Source organism: Lissotriton vulgaris, chromosome 5, assembly GCF_964263255.1.
Source record: "Lissotriton vulgaris chromosome 5, aLisVul1.2, whole genome shotgun sequence".
Taxonomy (NCBI): Eukaryota; Metazoa; Chordata; class Amphibia; order Caudata; family Salamandridae; genus Lissotriton; species Lissotriton vulgaris.
The window spans coordinates 422,698,539-422,715,882 of record NC_141693.1 but is presented as its reverse complement, the minus strand read 5'-3'; the positions used below and the strand labels follow the sequence as shown (position 1 = coordinate 422,715,882).

General features: G+C 47.5%; 1 protein-coding gene across 1 annotated transcript in view; it reads left to right on the top strand.

Moving 5' to 3' along the window:
* The window catches only part of ERCC6 (ERCC excision repair 6, chromatin remodeling factor), a 201,916-nt gene that overhangs the window by 115,117 nt on the left and 69,455 nt on the right, over positions 1-17,344 (top strand). The window contains exons 9-10 of the mRNA XM_086921802.1: positions 632-802; positions 11,253-11,429. Coding sequence (XP_086777928.1) covers positions 632-802; positions 11,253-11,429 — 348 coding nt within the window. The remainder of the gene's footprint in view (positions 1-631; positions 803-11,252; positions 11,430-17,344) is intronic.

Here is a 17,344-nt window from a genome sequence, read left to right as displayed (position 1 = left end):
TTACTTCCCATTAGACCCTCCACCTTTGGATCTGGGGGAATGTTACCTGATTTATTTGCTACCATTTCTTTGATGAACATTTTCTAATGTTACTTGTGACATACTCCTCCTAGTTTCATAGTGTGACCACTAACAGATGCAGGGTGTAGGCTCCAGCCCTTTGGCTGGAAATGAGAAGAGTAGCACCAGTTACTGTCCGCCGAAGCCGGCAGGTGCACGTCAACCTAAGCATGGCTTCTCACATACTACTACTACCTACCAGCAGGACTGCAGGGCCTTATCACAGCCTGTTGCTCTACTTAGGTAGTCATTAAAGGGCATTGAAATACAGAAATTCCTATTTAACAAATCAATAGTTTTATTATCAAATAGAAAGTGTATGTGTATGAATGTTGAATGCTATTTTTGTTTTTTATATAGAGCTACTCTTTCTTAAAAGTGTTCATTTTGGCATACCGAATCTAGGATGGTTTGCTGCATTCAGAATTGTGTTAATAGCACCAAAACATTTTGCGCTTTCCCCATTTCGCAAAGGGCCTTAGTCTCTACACACATTTTGTCTATGTCTGAGCCCTAAGTTTGCAGTGGGTTGAGATGTGTACTAGTCACTGAGCTTCTCATTTGGTTTCAGGCTCGGTTGATCCGTGAGATTGGTAACTACGGCGGAATCCTCATCACTTCTTACTCGTATGTGCGTCTTATGCAGGAGAGCATACAGCGATATGATTGGCACTATGTCGTCCTGGACGAGGGGCACAAGATCCGCAACCCCAATGCAGCCGTGACTATGGCATGCAAACAGGTGAGTGGTGAAGAGCTATTGAATATGTGCTTCTGACCCTGGAGAAAACTTTACTGCAATGAAAGACAGTTTTCATACTGAGCCTGTCACACCTACATTACTGAAACCAGTAGTATACCCAGGGCTTGTTCGAACAAGGGCAACAGGTCCAGGGATCCTAAATCTAGATATTGATTCCTAAAGAGTTAGAGGGTTAAGGAACTATGCTCGAAGCTCTGGACCGTGATAGCTTCGCAAAGTCAAGTAGGGTTATATATGTAGGAGCTTATGTTCCTTCCTTTTGAACAAGTAATTAATCGATGAGGATACATCCTTATTGTCAAATGTTTCGCTAATAGAGGGCTATTATTCCATTTCTAGTAGTTTGCCACTTACTTAATCCATTTCACTCTTTGTTTATTTCATAAGTTTTTATTGACAGTGAGGAAAACAGCCAGTTTTTATTGACCGTGAGGAAAACAGCCGCCACAAATAGTAACGCACTGTAGTGGCGCTGATAATACTTTCAGATGTTAAAAGAATATTTTAAAAGAAAATGTAAAACATTTTTTTACAAGAGAATTGTCTTAGATTAGTCAGAAGGAGTGCATCAATGATAGTATGTGCTTCTATTAGTCAAACAAGTTCATGCGTAAGCAAGGCATGCCATAAAAGACAAATTCGTAAAAGACCTAAGATGGTCATTTATAGTACCTAAACAGTTTCATCAATCTTATAATTAAGTCGCGGTGAGCAGCATTTCAATAGCTAGAGTTGAACATCCAAATTTCTAGAGAGAATAAACATTTTTTATAGTGAAGGTACATTAATTTCTATTTGACTATGACATTAAACATTTAAAAAATGATATACAAATTGCTTTCAGCTTACGAGCTAACATTCATATCTAAAAATATTTCTTTAGGAATCAGCAGTATGTTCTCAAATGGCAGATAAATGTACACATTCAAATCCGTATGCGAGTGAAACAACACAGTGCCTTGTTATTAGCTAACTAATAGACTGTGACCAAAACAAGGGATTATTGTCCATGTTCTTATAAATGTGCTCACAACAGAAGACTGCTTCAAACTGCACAAAGTATGATATGCCTCATTGTCGGGGGACCCAGGGCTTGTGCATTCAAGCCTAGAAGCAGTTGGGGTATCCCTCATCTGACTAAAGCCTAAATGCCATAAAGAGCTTTTTTCATGGAGGTACCCAGCCCACGGTGAGCTCTCGAACTCTGAGATATAGTCTCATGCATTGTCCCGCCCCCCCGACACCATAAGGGACACACATGGTCTTATTTTACCAACCCTATAGGAGCACACTGACACCTTTACTGAGATACAGTTCTCAAGATGGCACACAGTGTCCTCATTCTGCTCAGGCTTGTGCCACCTAAGGCACCCACTGTGCTAACAGAATGTAGCCATACACAAAACCCAATCCACTGAGATTCGGGGACCATTCAGTACCCTATAATGCAGAGATTAAAGAGTCACAACATGTCCCACTGCCATGAGGCACAGTAGTTAGCATAGTCTTCAATTTACAATGACCGCTAGAGCCAAAGAGAGGTCTATAACACTGAGAACCAGTGGCTACAATCACACCTGTTTATCAGTGATATCTAGGGGCCAAACAGTACCCTAGTTGCACCTAGGCTAAGTAACAGCCAATATTCCAGTAAACACCCAGAACCGTGCTCAGCCACCACTGCTTTGAGATCAAAGGATCAACCAGATTTCCATCCACACTTAAGATCAAGGTGTTGCAAAATAGGAAATGTAAGAGGCTTTGATCTCACATTTCGGTACAAAAGGGGGTGGTAATGGACGGAGCATCTGAACCAATCAAACACTCACACCCAGTCAAAAGATCTGGGTTTAATCCTTCACCGTTATCCAGTATTTGGGTGTCTTTCATAGATTCACATGCCTGAATCATTCCCCGTCGCCGAGACGGGAGCCTCCGGTACATAAAAAAGTAATGTCCTAAGGACATACATAGAGAATATAGGCCGAAGGGCCTCCCCTTTGGGGCCTTTCCACGTCCTTATGTAAAAAGGACCGAACTCTCATCGTTAGCCAATCAGCTCCGACCTCCCTCTAGAACCTTCCCGGGAGGAGCCTCAGTCCCTCAGATTTTCTACCGCACGTTGTGCTAGGGAGTCTCCAACCTGAGCTCTTCAGGTTTTTCTTGCTTCGAAGTCTCAAACTTCGCTGGAAGTACACCTTGTACAAACAAACTACATATCCGATCTTAGACTACTGTCTCCCATGTCGGAATCCAATAAGAAGGCTTCATCCATGGCGGACTCGCAAAAGAAAGCCCTTCTCAGGGCCTGTTCCTCCTGCGGCAAGCAGCAGATTCAAGCGGAGGACAAGCACGATCTGTGCTTATATTGCCTGTACCCTGACCACGTCCCTGACAAGTGTAGGGTGTGTAGAGCCTTCCCAAAAAAGACTGTTAAGGAAAGAGAGGCTCGCCTTCTCGAATGGCTCGACAGGCTTAAGGTCCGAGACACTCTGGAATCTTCCGAGGGTAGTGTCTCCGTGACCTCCAAAGTCTCCAAGAAGAGACCCAGGGTGCAGTCCCCTGGAGAGACAGACACTCCTCCTAAGAAGGCGCACAGGAAACCTTCGGAGGCACGTTCCACCTCCTCCTCCGTGTCTGTTAAGGATGGCCAGAGGTTCAAGAAACCCGCTCCATCTACTAAGCGGACCACCTCGGTCTCGACCACTGTGTCGACCACTACGGCCTCATCGCCCTCCGCGACGGCCACAACGACCACCACTGCGTCCTCAGGCGCACCGGTCTCCTCGACCATTCCTCCGAAGCCTTCGTCCAAGACTAATACCGGACCATCGGCGTCATCGTCACCTAAGAGGTCCAAATCTAAAGATACGCCTTCGGCGAAGACATCTCATACCGAAGGATCGTCACCTAAACGGTCGAGGTCAAGTTCAAAGGGTCCGCCTTCACCCAAGAAATCTCAAGTCGAAGGCTCTACCACCAGTAAGTCGGCGATTCCCTTATCCCCGCAGAATTTGATGCCATCGACACTAACGGAGGCGTTCAAGTCACCAACACACACGGCGGGCGCGCCGTCTTCACGCACGTCGTCGGAAGAGACCCCGGCGCCATCTTGGAAAGAATCTAGATTGGTCGAAGTCTCCATTCACTCGATTCCAACTTCCTCGGTTCCCCCAACGGTAGAGTTGGCACCCGAGCAAGAGCAGGTGACACTGCGGAGTGAGGAGTCCGACGAGGAAAACCAGGACGTTCACGAGGACCAGGACGAAGTTATGTATCAGGAACGCTCCTTGAACGTCAACACGGAGAACACCCCGATGATCTGTTTGCCCCTGTCTCTGGTCAACGATTTGCGCTCCCTGGTGCAGGACTATAAACACCGGTTCCCGGATGCCGACAGCGGAACCCAGGTGCCGGTCACCCAAGCGCAACCGTCGGCCTCGCGCCCTTCCGCTCTCCAGGCCCGTCCTCGGAACCAACCCCAGCCTCGCACTCGGCCCCAGCCTCAGGTGGAGGACTCCTCGGAAGGCGAGGAGGAGGAGACGGACTTGGAGGAAGGCGAAGTGCAAGACGTTGACTCGGACCACAGAGACGACGATGCCGATGCTGCGTCATCACACCATTCGTCTACACCGGCATCCCCGCGACCGCGCCAATCTGAGACGGCGGACGTTGGGGGTTTCCACAAACTGGTGGACAGGGCAGCAAAGAGGTTTCACATGGCGGTGGAATCCACGGTAACGGAATGCTTCCTCCATGATTTCAAGGAGCACAGCCAGAAATTGGCCAAGTCTATTCCACTTATAGACTTTCTGTGGGAACAGGGCAAGAAGCTGATGCTTACGCCTGCCTCGGTGCCTGCGGTGGTTCCGCGCCTAGACAAAAAATATAAGGCCCCGATCACCGCACCAGCCTGCCTGACCGGCCACCCCAAACCGGACTCGGTTGTGACTCAGGCGGCCCAAAAGCAATCCCGCAACCCCTCCTCGCCGCTGTCCGCACCCCCAGACAAGGAAGGAAGGAAACTGGACACCATTGGCAAACGGTTCTCTACCACGTCCGCCATGACCATCAAAGTGGCGAATTCCATCGCCCTACTTGGGCGCTACAACCGCCAGCTATGGGAAAACATAGCCCCCTATCTGCAAGGCCTGCCATCCACGGTCCAGGACGAAGTGAAAGCTCTCCTAGCGGAAGGACAAAACTCCGCGGCTGAAATCATCGACTGCGCCATCGACGCAGCCATGACGGGATTCCGCCAGTTGGCCGGGGCTGCCGTGCTCCGCCGCCAAGGCTGGCTCAAAGCAACGTCCTTTCGACAAGAAGTCCAATCTAAGGTGCTGGACATGCCGTTCGATGGTCAATTTCTCTTTGGGGAGAAGATAGACGAAGCACTCCAGGCTATCAAGAAAGATACCGATACGGCGAGGGCTCTGGGCTCCCTCCAGTCCCGGAACCAGTCCTTTCGGGGGGGCCGCTCCAGAGGTCAGTACTCCTACAGAGGTTCCTACCAAAATCGGTCGTCCTACTCCTACGGCAACAGGAACCAGCCCCAGCACAAACAACAGACCCGACAGTCGTCCTATGGGAGGTCGTCCTTCAGAGGCAAATCCGCCAAGAAGGGCACTGGCGGCCGCCAGTGACCATTTACTCCAGCCAGTCCCACCACCATCTCAATCCTTTCGAATTGGGGGAAAACTGACCCACTTCCTCCAAAATTGGCGAAAAATGACTACGGATCGGTGGGTACTACAAATAATTCAATTTGGACATTCCCTCGAAATGGTCAACACCCCTCCCAACACTCCTCCACTGAAGCGTGCTCACAAACACCTGCACCTCCTTCTCAAGGAAGTTTCCGCCATGTTGGTCAAAGGAGCCATCGAAAAAGTCCCGGAGTCCCAGAAGGGGAAGGGTTTTTATTCCCACTTCTTCCTAGTCCAACAGAAAGGGGACAAATGGAGGCCAATCTTAGACCTCCGGGCGCTCAACGCCTTCCTGCGGAGTCAATCCTTCCGGATGGTCACAATCCAGGAGATCCTGGGGGCGCTGGAAAGAGGAGACTCGATGGTCTCCCTGGACTTACAGGACGCCTACTACCATATCCCCATCCTCATACGGCACAGGAGGTACCTACGGTTCGAAATAGCAGGCAGACATTACCAGTTCAAGGTCTTGCCATTCGGCCTCAAATCTGCACCACGTATCTTCACGAAGTGCTTGGCGCCGGTGGCAGCCTTCCTGCGACAAAGGGGTCACCAGGTATTCCCCTACCTGGACGACTGGCTGGTGAAGGCGCCTTCCCCGGAGGGCGCGACTGCTTCCTCCAACGCCTGCAGCGCTCTCTTTCAACAGCTGGGTCTGACGATCAACCTCAAAAAATCCTGCACTACTCCATCAACGAGGATCACCTTCCTGGGGGCTACCTTGGACACGAAGCGCGCAAAGGCTTTCCCCTCGGAGGACAGGACCAACAAAATACTGTCTCTGGCCGCGGCTGTGGCCAAGAAGCCTCGCATCAAAGTCCGGACATTCACCTCCTTGCTAGGGATGATGTCCTCCTGCATTCTCCTCATACCACACTGCAGGCTCCGCATGCGTCCCCTGCAGGAGGCGCTAGCGAGACAATGGAAACAGAGTTCCGGCTCCTTCGAGGACATTATCACAATCACACCGGCCATCACAAAGGCCCTTCTGTGGTGGAGAAACCGGACACACCTGACGGCCGGCTTGCAGTTCCTCCTGCCGCCGGCGCCTCTGGTCATCACGACAGATGCCTCACTGGAAGGCTGGGGCGCGGTTCTGTTGGACCTTCGAGTCAGCGCAAATGGGACGCCCAAGAGAAACAACTACACATCAACCTCTTGGAACTGAGGGCAGTGTATCTGGCTCTGCAGGCATTCCTGCCACGTATCGGAACTTCCCCGGTGCTCGTCAAAACGGACAACACCACGACGATGCACTACCTGAACAAACAGGGGGGAACGCGATCTCTCTCTCTCTCAAGAGAATCGCAGAAAATCTGGAACTGGTTGGTGGCGCACGGGCTCTCCCTCAAAGCGGAGTACGTTCCCGGGAAGGACAACACCATCGCGGACGCCCTCAGCAGACAGACCTCTCTCTCCCACGAATGGGAGCTGAACGGCGACACGGTGGCCCACGTCTTCTCGCAATGGGGGACCCCGAAGATCGATCTCTTCGCGACGGCAGGGAACGCCAAATGCCCAAGCTACGCAAGCTGGCATCCCCAACGGGGGTCGCTGGGAAATGCTTTTTCCATCGGCTGGTTCAGCGTGTTTGCGTACGCTTTTCCTCTGTTCCCGATGATACCGAGGCTCCTCCGGAAGATGAAGACGGAGCCGTGCACCCTGATCCTGATTGCTCCGTACTGGCCGAGACAACACTGGTTCTCGGACCTGCTTCGCCTTTCCATCAAGCCCCCGATTCACCTGCGACAACACCCGAACCTCTTAACGATGTCCGGAGGCCAGGTACACCACCCGAACCTCCGTTCGCTCAAATTATCGGCCTGGCTCCTGAGCACCGAGAGTTCGGAGACCTAGAGATCCCGCAGGACTGCAGGGCCGTACTAGCCGAAGCGAGAGCGGGCAGCACGAACAAGACCTACTCGCTGAAGTGGAAGAGGTTCTGCTTGTGGTGTTCGGAACAAGGCTTACACCCTCTCCGGGTCACCCCAGTACAGTTGCTACCATACCTCCTCCACCTGGCTCAGTCGGGGCTGGCTCACGCCTCCATTAAGGTTCATCTGGCTGCGATCTCTAGATTCACCAGGACCTCATCTGGACCTTCCCTATGGTCCAGTCGACTGATAAAGCAATTTCTGAAAGGGCTCTACAGATCCTTTCCGAGGCCTCGGAAAGTCCCTCCGACCTGGCAATTGAACTTGGTGCTCAACCAACTAATGAAACACCCTTTCGAGCCCATACACCGGGCCACTCTCAAACATCTCTCATGGAAGACGGCACTCCTGCTCGCCCTGACGTCGGCCAGACGAGTCAGCGAACTTCAAGCGCTGTCTATTCAGGAACCGTATCTCCAATTCAGGCACGACCGAGTGGTACTCAGGCCCAACCCTAAATTCATTCCTAAAGTGCCGTCAGACTTTCATCTGAACGAACCAATTGTACTCAAGTCATTTTTGCGAACCCTTCCACAGCGGCAGAAAGGGCGCTGCATTCCTTGGACCTTAAAAGGTGTCTCAAATTCTACTTGGACAGGACCAAAGAGGTCAGGAAGTCTTCGCAACTCTTTGTAGCCTACAGCAACCCGCGCATGGGTTTGCCCTTGACAAAACAGAGCATCTCCCGCTGGATTTCTTCAGCGATTGCTTTCTGCCATGATCAGGCCGGACGGCCTTTGACGGACCGAGTGGCTGCCCACTCTACCAGAGCGATGTCAACGTCAGCGGCGCTCTTCGCTGGAGTGACGATCCTGGACATCTGCCGAGCGGCGACCTGGAAGTCCCCGCACACCTTTTCCAGGCACTACTGCCTGGACATCGAACTGCAGAAGGACGCTGCAGTGGGACAAGCGGTGCTGCGCCATCTCTTCCAATAAGGTGAGCCTTACCTCGTCCCGCCATCCAGGTATGCACATTCTTCATGGGTTTTTTCTGCTATATGCATGACTGTATATTGCCATGTTTCTCACGTTGTCTGTAATTTATGCAGGCCTGCTGGTTGTGAGAATGTGCTTTACCACTATGCTATATAACTGCTGGCTACTCTGATTCAGGCATGTGAATCTATGAAAGACACCCAAATACTGGATAAGAAATGCGTTACTTACCTGTAACAGCAGTTATCCAGTATTGGTGTCTTTCATAGATTCACATGCAACCCTCCCGCCTCCCCGGTAAGGACTCACGTACCTCTATGTCTACATTGCGACACCCTATCTGGGTGCGTACGAAAATTTGAGGGACTGAGGCTCCTCCCGGGAAGGTTCTAGAGGGAGGTCGGAGCTGATTGGCTAACGATGAGAGTTCGGTCCTTTTTACATAAGGACGTGGAAAGGCCCCAAAGGGGAGGCCCTTCGGCCTATATTCTCTATGTATGTCCTTAGGACATTACTTTTTTATGTACCGGAGGCTCCCGTCTCGGCGACGGGGAATGATTCAGGCATGTGAATCTATGAAAGACACCAATACTGGATAACTGCTGTTACAGGTAAGTAACGCATTTCTTCTTTAGCCCACTCTGCCACCCCAGTTCAGACATGGCTATGTGCAAATCAGTCTGACCCTGTGCCTTCTTCCCTGGACCGGAAACAGGCTTCCGAGGCCCAGTTTCTGGCATTCCAGCCGTCTTCAGCCCGTCTTGCTTGAATCCAGTGGCAAAGTGAGCAAGGGACTCAGACTGATTTGCATATAGCCATGTCGGAACTGGGGTGGCAGAGTGGGCTAAAGAACGGTGATGGATTAAACCCAGATCTTTTGACTGGGTGTGAGTGTTTGATTGATTCAGATGCTCCGTCCATCACCACCCCCTTTTGTACTGCTTTTGGCTGCCATAAGTGTGGCAGGGTATGCTCAGACGTGAGTACCTTTCTCACTTTGCCACTGGATTCAAGCAAGCCGGGCTGAAGACGGCTGGAATGCCAGAAACCGGTCCTCGGAAGCTTGTTTCCGGTCCAGGGAAGACATGGCCTGGCAGTTCGGGCTGGACTGTTCCCATGAGGCACAGGGTCAGACTGATTTGCATATAGCCATGTCGGAACTGGGGTGGCAGAGTGGGATAAAGAACGGTGATGGATTAAACCCAGATCTTTTGACTGGGTGTGAGTGTTTGATTGATTCAGATGCTCCGTCCATCACCACCCCCTTTTGATCTCACATTTGGCAATTCTTTCTCTAACTCACCCATCAAGTACTCCTAAAAGGATTGCGAAGGGGGTTTGTATGTGAGAAATCTTTTGAACATTCACCATAACTCAGGGGCAATACAAAACCTGCTTACTGAGATTCAGGTGCCCACATCAAGCTGCTAATTTGCTGAGACCCAGCAGTTTCCCATTGAACCTCGGGCATCACGAGCTGGGTACCACACGGAGTTCTACCTTCAGTGAGAACAAAGTTTGAAAAACAAGTCCTCATTGTAGTGAAAATATATCTAATTCTGTGCCGAGTGCTGTTCAATACCAGGCCCAGTGCCATGCCTTAGTCTCATTCGTGGGAGCCACCTACTGTTAGGCTGTATCTTGTAGGATTGTTAATTGTGGGCGCCACCAGTGTCACTAAGCACGGGTCCAAGTGCCAATGTCGTGAGCAGTACCCTGGCCACCTTACAAACCACTAGAGTGAAAAGCATATTGTGCTCCTTGCCAAAAGGGACTTAGTGTGACACTCTCTAGCTGCACTAATACCTATCACAATAGCAATAACAGAAGCCACGTCACAGTATCTGCCTCTCATTGATAAATTGCCTTCTGCCACACAATGTCACTTCTTTTAGAGATTGCATGCAAACCCGGGGTGAAACAATAGTATTTAGTGTTACACCTACTGTTAGTGCAGTGATATTACAACACTTGGCATCACTGCAGTGATGGACTCCATGTCACTGCTATGATAGACTTTGTATCATCATAGTGATAGTCTTTCTGTGATCATTTTGACAGTCTTTTGTACTATCATTGTCAAACTGTGTGCCCCATCCAGTGATAATGTTATGACATTGTTTGCTTTTCCCAGTATCAATCTGATTTACTCTCTATTTTTGGAATGTGGCACTACATTTCACCCATAACAACCATCACAATCACTCTCTAGACCAGTGCGGGGACAAGACAAGGTTAGGCGGCCACCTAGAGCAGTACTGTTGGGGAAAGAGTGAATGCCACATTGCTTATACGAGCACATTCGCATTTTAGGTACTAGGTGAAATGGTTGTTGCAACAAAATCTGTTGCTGATTAGTGGGTAGGGTTTTGGAGCAGTCTGGTACCCTAAAGCACTAATTTCCTTACTAGATTTACTGCTCGCCCTCCGCTTTACACTGCAGTGAGGGTAGTGGTGGCTGTTTTGTCTTTCTCTCCATCCAGACTATAATCTCCAAGTTCAGTAAGTGGAAGGTGGAAAAATGTTGTGGCCCTGTACAGCTCTTACTCTGTCGTCTCTGATGTTTCTCACTTGGGCTTCACGATCATTCACTGTGATTTGTGGAGTGCCTCTGTAAATCCCTTTCCTTGTTTTTACTATTTCTGTAGTTCCTCGCTCAGGCTCTTCATGCAATGACTGTAGTTTGATGGACCAAAATCAATTTTTTAGACTGGTTCTAAACTAGCCTAATCACGTCCCCCGTCCTCATTTCTACACTAAATGCAGTTACAGGAGGGAAGAAAGCATTAGGCTATGCACAAGGGCATTATTTCTTTTCAGTATTTTGACTCTTGATTTTTTCTTCTTGCAGTTCCGTACACCACACCGAATCATCTTGTCTGGATCACCCATGCAAAACAACTTAAAGGAACTTTGGTCTCTCTTCGACTTCGTCTTTCCCGGGAAGCTGGGCACATTGCCTGTTTTTATGGAACAGTTCTCTGTCCCCATCACAATGGGAGGGTACAGCACCGCCTCACCTGTGCAGGTAACACACCTTATTGTGTGAGAATTAAGCACCATCTGACCTCTGCCAATGATGCATGCCACCTTACAGGGTACAAAAGCAAAAGGAACAATTGATAGACTGAATGCTGAACAATGCAAACATTCACCCCCAGTCACAAAGATCTGGGTTTAATCCAGCATTCTTTCTCTCAACACGCCTCCCCAGTTTGGACCCAGCCATATGCAAATCAGTCTTGACCCTGCATTTTCGACGTGGGTTCCGTGCTCTCCATGCCACTGGAGTCAAGCTAGCCTGGTTGATAAGAGGTGAAACCCTGAAACCGGTCCTAGGAGGCTTTTTTCCAGTCCAGGGAGGACCTGGCCTGGCAGTTCAGGCTGGACTGTTCACATTGGGAACTTGGTCAAGATTGATTTGCATATGGCTGTGTTTAAACTGGAATTGCATGGGGAGCAAAATAAATTATGGATTTAGTCCCAGATCTCTGTACAGGGGTGAATGTTTGACATTGGTCAACATTCTGTCCATCAATTGTTCTTTTTGCACTATACAGGGTACAGCTCTGAATCACACCAGCAGGTCTTCAATAGAAAATGAGTGGTGGGAGAGTCTCTTCTTTCTCCAGTGTTGATCTTTAACCATTCACATATTTGAATTATTTACTGGTCAGTCCTTGGTAATGTATCATAGAACAACAGTTTAAATACATCTCTCATTTGATGTTACAATAGGTGCAGTCTGTCCACCTAACCGAAAGACCCAGACTCTGACCAATGAGCTATTTTGTAAGGAGAGTTGCGTACATCAGTTTGGTTTTTATGGGTAAAAAGAGAACTAATGTGATAAGAGTTGATATGATTGCCACTCGTAATCTGGCATGATAGAGATTACTGTTTTACCCCTTAATGTCTCAAGGGAGACAAGATCTAACCTAGGTATCAGTCATCCTGAGGGAAGTTTGACATTTATGAGGTATCAACTCTTGGTGACTGTATGACATGTGTTTTCCAGATTTGGATCTTTAATAGCTTCACATGCCTAAATCATCCCTGTCATCAAGTTGGGAGTCCCACAGTAACCTTTCAATAGCAGTTCTGTGTTAACATAATCCTAGGTCTAAAACACAGATTGTTTAGTAGACTAGTTACATCATTTAAAAAGAACCAACATTCAGTTAATCAGAGAAAATCAGCCTCATGATCACACCTTAAGAGACCATCATTTTTCAGATTTCTATTGCATGTCACGTGTGAAGGAAGTGCTCTGATCTCTGCTATTTTCCTTCCGGATAAGTACATTTTTCTTCCAACTTCAGCTTTTGATATTCATTGAATATTTATTCACATTTCTCTGGAATTACCATCCAAGGACAGACAATGTCCGGCAGTTCTGTAAAAAGTCTTTTCAGACCCTTGTGGGTCTTGTAGCAAGAAAAGATTGCACTCTGAAGACCCTCATAAGGTGTGCATTTATTGTCTGTACCATAACCATAACACTAAGGAGTGCAAATATGTCACACCTTCCACCATTGGAGGATGTCCCTCAGACTAATCTTGACGCTGAGAAGTGATCAAGCCTGAGAGAAGGGGAACAAATCCAAACAAGATACACTGCTCCTGAAGAGAAAAAAGTGTGCCAGTCCTTGACACCGAATAACGAACACTCGAGGTCGAGAGAAAGAAGGCGCCTTGAAGATTTGATGGCATCCATGCTCCAGAAAAAGGGCTTCAATGAATCAGTGAAAGAATTTTTAATCCCTCCGTAACCACTCAGGGAAAAGTCACACAAGGTAGAGGGGAAGGTTGAACTTGTACCAACGATCACACCTGAACCACAGGAAGAGAAGCAGTAAGTATTCTCCGAAGAGGAGGAGATATATGAATAGGGTTTTTTTTTTCAAAATCTCAACAGCACCAAGGGAGAATGGCAGGACTGTGACACCAATTCTCTGGAGGCCCCTTCGAGGCCATCACCCCGAGATGACATTGCAATGTACAATCTAGTAATAAAAGAGTTGCCGTCAAATATTGGGTGCAGTTAGAAGAACAATCACAGGCTTGTTTTTTGCTGGAAACTCTATTACCGTTGCAAAAGGAAGAGCAGTGCCTCCCGATGATACCAAACCTTCTTGATTAAAGAAAGAATTTATTGAGAGTACCATCAATATGCAAACCTGTAACTCTAATTGTGGAGAAAAAATATAAGCAGCCCTGTAAGGACCCCTTATAAAATAGTGGCAACACAGAGGCATACTCAGTATTTGTGGCCACTGACAAATAGAGAGCTAATTTCCCATGGTCAACGGGCCCTCCACATGTAAAGGAAGGCAAAGGAGTGGAGATGGCAGGGTGCAAAGAGCAGCTGCCACTCAACAGAGTTATGTGAACACATACGCATCCCTTAACCGCTACACACATCAACAGTGGGACCAAATCAGGGATCCAATTAAGCACCTTCCTGGGCAATAGCGGATAGGGCAAACTCTGTGATAGAGGAGGGCAAGGCTATATCCAACACCTGCTTCAGGTTTGCCTTAGAAGCTGCACATATGATAAGCAGACAACTGTGAGGATTACTATTGTATTCAACACAACCAAAAATGTAATTCCTCTTAACCTGAATTAACGTTTTCTTATTTTATGAAAGAAAATCTTTTGACTCAAATGACGTTAAAATGAATTGCAAAAAATAAGTCATAATGTACAATTCATCATAAATGCGCTTGTACAGCCAACGCATCCGTATCCATAGATGTGGTTATGACTAGATTTTACTGTGTTTGTGTGGGGTAACTGTAGCCAGTGTTATGCAGATATCATGAGAAATCTGGCTGGGGATGACACAGTTGACCTTCTAATTGCTGTGGTGAACAATTGTACTATCAAAGATAATTTTATAGCACTGAAGAAGCGGTGTTCTTACTGCAAAACACGTGTTTAGCTGTACATGCGCTGTTTTCTTATGAACTATGAATAACAAGAATGATGCTGTTTAAAAACTACATGGAGTCTAGATCTTATGAAACACGTGTGATAAATTGTGCATTACGATTTTATTCCAATATCATTTAATGTAATTTGTGTCATTAAAATATCTCTTTTTACATAAAAAGAATACATTTTAGTTTAGGTTAAGAGGAATTACCTTGTTGGTTGTGTTGAATACAATACTAACTCACCACACCTTTATAATTGTGCTTTTAATTTTGGTCTAGTGGATCACTGTGCAACTGAACCTCAGCAGTGCAGGGCCAGTTATTCAGTGATCCCAAAAATTGATGAGTAAGCAGAACAGTGTGCACTGGTAGCAGACACACCTGGCTATGGATCTCCGGCTCAAGCATGAGGGTCAGACAAATATTATCAACACTTCCTTCGCAGGAGAATACTTGTTTGGAACAGTGGTTGATGAGACACTCCTGCAAATTAATAATGATAACGAGACCTCAGGGGTTTTAAGAATTGTATAGTTTTGTGAGCTCGCAAGAAGGTAGCTACTCCTTTGGGAAGGCTATCTGGAACAGGGGGTTTCAAATCTTGACCCCACAAACTTCATTTGAGCAAACGGATGCACGGCAGTCAACACCACCACAGTGGCAATTCACGCTCAACACCTCAACAGCTGTTTTGAGGCAGAACCAGGGGAAATGACCAGCCTCCAAGAGAGGCAAATGACGTCTCACTAAACGTAACTCACCACGTAACACCAGTGGAGGGCAGAATAGGAGGTTTCCTCCAGGAGTGGAGGGCCTTCATCTTTGAGAAATGGATACTGAACATCATCCAGAATGGTTACTGCATTAAGCTCTTAAAACGCCTCCAAATGTGAGGCCAAAAAAACAGAATAGAAAGGAAGAGCTACAATCTTTGCTACAAGAGTTGGGGATAGTCTGGCAATAACAAATAATAAAAACAGTACCAAAAGAAGTGAACAGTCAGAGAATCTTCTATGTATATTTCCTGGTGCCCACACTGGACAAAACACCTAGACCAAATCTAGATCTCAGATTATCCAGTATTATGGGTGTCTTTCATAGATTCACATGCCTGAATCATTCCCGTCGTCGAGATGGGAGTCCCGGTAAATAGAAAAGTAATGTCCTATAGACATACATAGAGAAAAGTAGGCCTAAGGGCCTTACCTTAGTAGCCTATCTATGTCCTTTTGTAAAAAGGACTAAACTCTAGAAGGTAGCCAATCAGCTACCACCTCCCTCTAGAACCTTCCTGTCAGGAGCCTCAGTCTCTCAGATTTTCTACCGCACGTTGTGCTAGAGAGTCTCCACCTGAGTTCTCCTCAGGATTTCAAGAATTACTTCTTTTCCTCACAGAAATTGAATATTTTATCTACTAACAACAATGTCTACTCAGCAGAAGAAAGGACTTTTCAGAGCCTGTTCATCCTGCGGTAAGAAAAGACTGCATGTTGATGACAAACATGAAACTTGCCTCTACTGTCTTTACCCTGACCATTCGGTGAAAGAATGTAGAATATGTAGAACATTTTCTACTAAGACTCTTAAAGACAGGGAATGAAGACTGCTACTCTGGTTAAGCAGACTTAAAAACAGAGATGAAGCAGTATCTTCAGAAAAAGGAGAAATGGCTTCGGTGTCATCCAAGCTGTCCTTGAAGAGGCCTAGGGTGAATTCCCCTGGCCCTACGGACGTTCCTCATAAAAAGGCTGCCTCTAAGTCTTCTGAGGTAAAATCTGTCACGTCCGAAAAGGAAGTTACCACCTTCAGAAAGCCTTCTCAATCAGCGACGACGAGTTCGTCGACGCATTCTTCACTAAAGACAACCTATGTTTCCACATCGACGACCACAGTCTCAACAACGATGGCATCAGCCTCCTCATCGACGACATCTATAACTCAATCGTCGACGGCGGGTAAGCCTCTGTCGTCAATTATACTTATAAAGAAGCAATCGACGTTACTTAAAGTTCCGTCGACCACATCGTCGACGACGCCAGCACCGACGACGAAGACACCATTGACTCCAGGCGCTTCGTCGACGAAGACATCGACGACGGTAAGCGCAACGTCGTCGACGAAAGTATCAACATCGAGCGCGCTGTCAACAAAGGCACCGTCGACGACTACCGCGTCGTCGAAGACACTGTCGACGACTTCATCGTCGACGACAAAGGTACCGTCGACAACCACACACACTCGACGACGAAGAAATCGTCGACGAAGGAATCGTCGACGAAGGAACCGTCGACGAAGGAACCGTCGACGAAGGAACCGTCGACGAAACATGGAAAACAATCGACGTCTGCACCGTCGACGACAAAATCGACGACGCCGTGGAAAAAAGCTGATTTAATTCCACCAAAACGGAATGAAAAGATTCAGATTACACCTGAAATAACATCACCAAGTAGAGTACAAGGATTACTTCCATCTTGCCTACTACAAAGTGATGAATCTGAGGACGACCACTATGAACAAGCTACTAGTCCTTCAGATCTTATTGTGAAGGTGCAGAGCACAGACGAAGATGATGTAATTATTACAGAAGAGACCGTTCATACACAACAGGTCACTCCTATGGTTTGCCTTCCAGTTTCAATTGTCTCAGATCTCCAATTCTTGATCGCAGACGACAAGAAACGTTTTCCGGAATCACCTGCGGAACCTCCAAAAGAGAAATCTTCATTATCTTCCAAAACGCATGCATCTCCAAAAACAAGGCCACCACCTTTAGATCTTTCTCAAGAGAGAGAACCAGTTCATACTGTTCAGTCATCGGATGACGCAGAAGAGGAACCCCAAGAAGGGGAGGTACGGGATGACATCTCTTCTCACAGAGATGATGAGTATATAGCTCATTCTCCATCCTCACCTGAACCTCAGACTTCAGATTCCCCCCCAGTGGATATTGGAGGTTTCCAGAACTTGGTGGAAAGAGAAGCCACAAGATTTCACATGG